Source organism: Microtus ochrogaster, chromosome 2 (genome assembly GCF_000317375.1).
Source record: "Microtus ochrogaster isolate Prairie Vole_2 chromosome 2, MicOch1.0, whole genome shotgun sequence".
Taxonomy (NCBI): Eukaryota; Metazoa; Chordata; class Mammalia; order Rodentia; family Cricetidae; genus Microtus; species Microtus ochrogaster.
The window spans coordinates 66,176,891-66,178,711 of record NC_022010.1 but is presented as its reverse complement, the minus strand read 5'-3'; the positions used below and the strand labels follow the sequence as shown (position 1 = coordinate 66,178,711).

The 1,821-nt window shown below is 33.4% G+C and overlaps 1 protein-coding gene across 1 annotated transcript in view; it reads right to left on the bottom strand.

The window, feature by feature from the left end:
* Positions 1 to 1,821, bottom strand: part of Senp7 (SUMO specific peptidase 7) — a 110,039-nt gene that overhangs the window by 25,296 nt on the left and 82,922 nt on the right. Inside the window, exon 13 of the mRNA XM_026787658.1 lies at positions 1,282 to 1,461. Within this exon, the coding sequence (XP_026643459.1) occupies positions 1,282 to 1,461 (180 nt within the window). The remainder of the gene's footprint in view (positions 1 to 1,281; positions 1,462 to 1,821) is intronic.

Sequence of the window (1,821 nt, the reverse complement as noted above, 5' to 3'; positions counted from 1 at the left end):
GGGAGGGAGGGAGGGAGGGAGGGAGGAATTAACACTAATGCTCCTCAGAGAATTCCACAAAATAGAAAGAAGGAACATTACTTCAATGTATACAGCCAGGATCACTCTGGTATCAAAACCAAATGAGGGCACAACACGTAAGAAAACTACACTAAATTTTCTAATAAACACAGACATAAAAATCAATCACTCAAACAAGTCCCTGCAAACTGAATTCATGGACACGCTGATAAAACTTCACATATCATACCCTTCATGCTGATACTATTGAAGGGAGAAGAGGATGGTTCAACATATGCAAATCGGTGACTGCAATACAAATGCAATCAATAACTGTAATACAAATGTATAAATATATTAATGGCATAAATCACAGATCATATTAATCAAGGCAGAAAAGGCTTTGACCAAAAAAAAAACACCCTTTTGACTTGAAGAAATCAATAATAAATAGAATATTCTTCAACACAATAAAAGCTACATATAACAATCCTATGCCAGAAACTATACTCCATAGGAACACAGAAAGTATCCCTCAAATTAGAAACAAGGTTAGGGGGCTCTCTTCACTCTTGTCAGGTACGGAAATGAAGTCTTACCCAGAGTAATAAGGCAAGAGAAAGAAATAAAAGTGATAATAACAGGAAAGGAAGAAGTCAAATTATCTTCATTTGCAGGTGATATGATCTTATAATTTAAATATTCCACCCAAAAAATCTTAGATCTGATAAAAACTCTCATCAAATGAATAGCACACAAAACCAACATATGAAAACCAGCAACTTTTCTATTCATTAATCATGCACCTGCCAGGTACACATGGCAGAAAAGCAAGCGGACTCTTTGGAGGTGGAAGGGGACAGCAGGGAAGAAGAATAGGAAATGGTGCACAAATAAAAAGTACATTAAATATGAAAATGTCATAATAAAACAATTGTTTTATATACTAAGTAAAACCGCTAATCAAAAAAGAAATATAACCATATATAACTAAAATATAGTTTTAATAGTACGAAAATGTTTTATCTTCAAAGTAGATGTTATATAAGTAGATGTTTTTCATTTTTGATGATAATTTTCCATAACTGAATAAAATTACCAGGCAAAATCAAGTGGATAAGAAAAATAATTTATCTAGTATTAATGGATAACATTTTTAATTCAAAGAAATTAATTTCAATCCAATGAAATAAAGATAGTCTATTAAGTTAGCATAGAAAGCTTACTTCACACGTAAGTTTTGAGGTGCTCCTAAAATTTAGGAATGATCTTTTTACTCACATTGCTGGCTTAACATGGGGTTTTCTAGCTGGGTCTGAATCTCTTGAAGATACTTTGAGGAAACCCAGAGGAAGAGGATAGCATGGCTTCTCCCACTGTGATCATCATCCTTGCTTTTCCATAACCCAAACCTCTTTAAATGAGTGGTGTCCACTGACAGCAAAACCTCATTCGTGGACACTGAAATAAATAAAACAAACAATTTAAAAAGTAATCTGTTTAGGAATATACCATCTCTGATACTTATTGATATACTGTATGTCATAGTAAGGGTTTCTATTGCTGTGATGAAACACCATGCCCAAAAGAAATTTGGGGAGGAATATGTGTGAAATTGCCAAAGAAAAATTTAATTAAATTATCATCTAAGAAATTATGAGAACGAAAGAAGTAGCCCTCCCCAGGGAAGAACATACCAAATGGTTATCCAATATCAAATTGTCAGCCCTAAAAACATATATACAAGTAACATCACAGAGACTAAACAAGTTTTAGTGATATATTTAGGAGTGTGTGCATGTGTGTAAGTGTGTGTGTGTG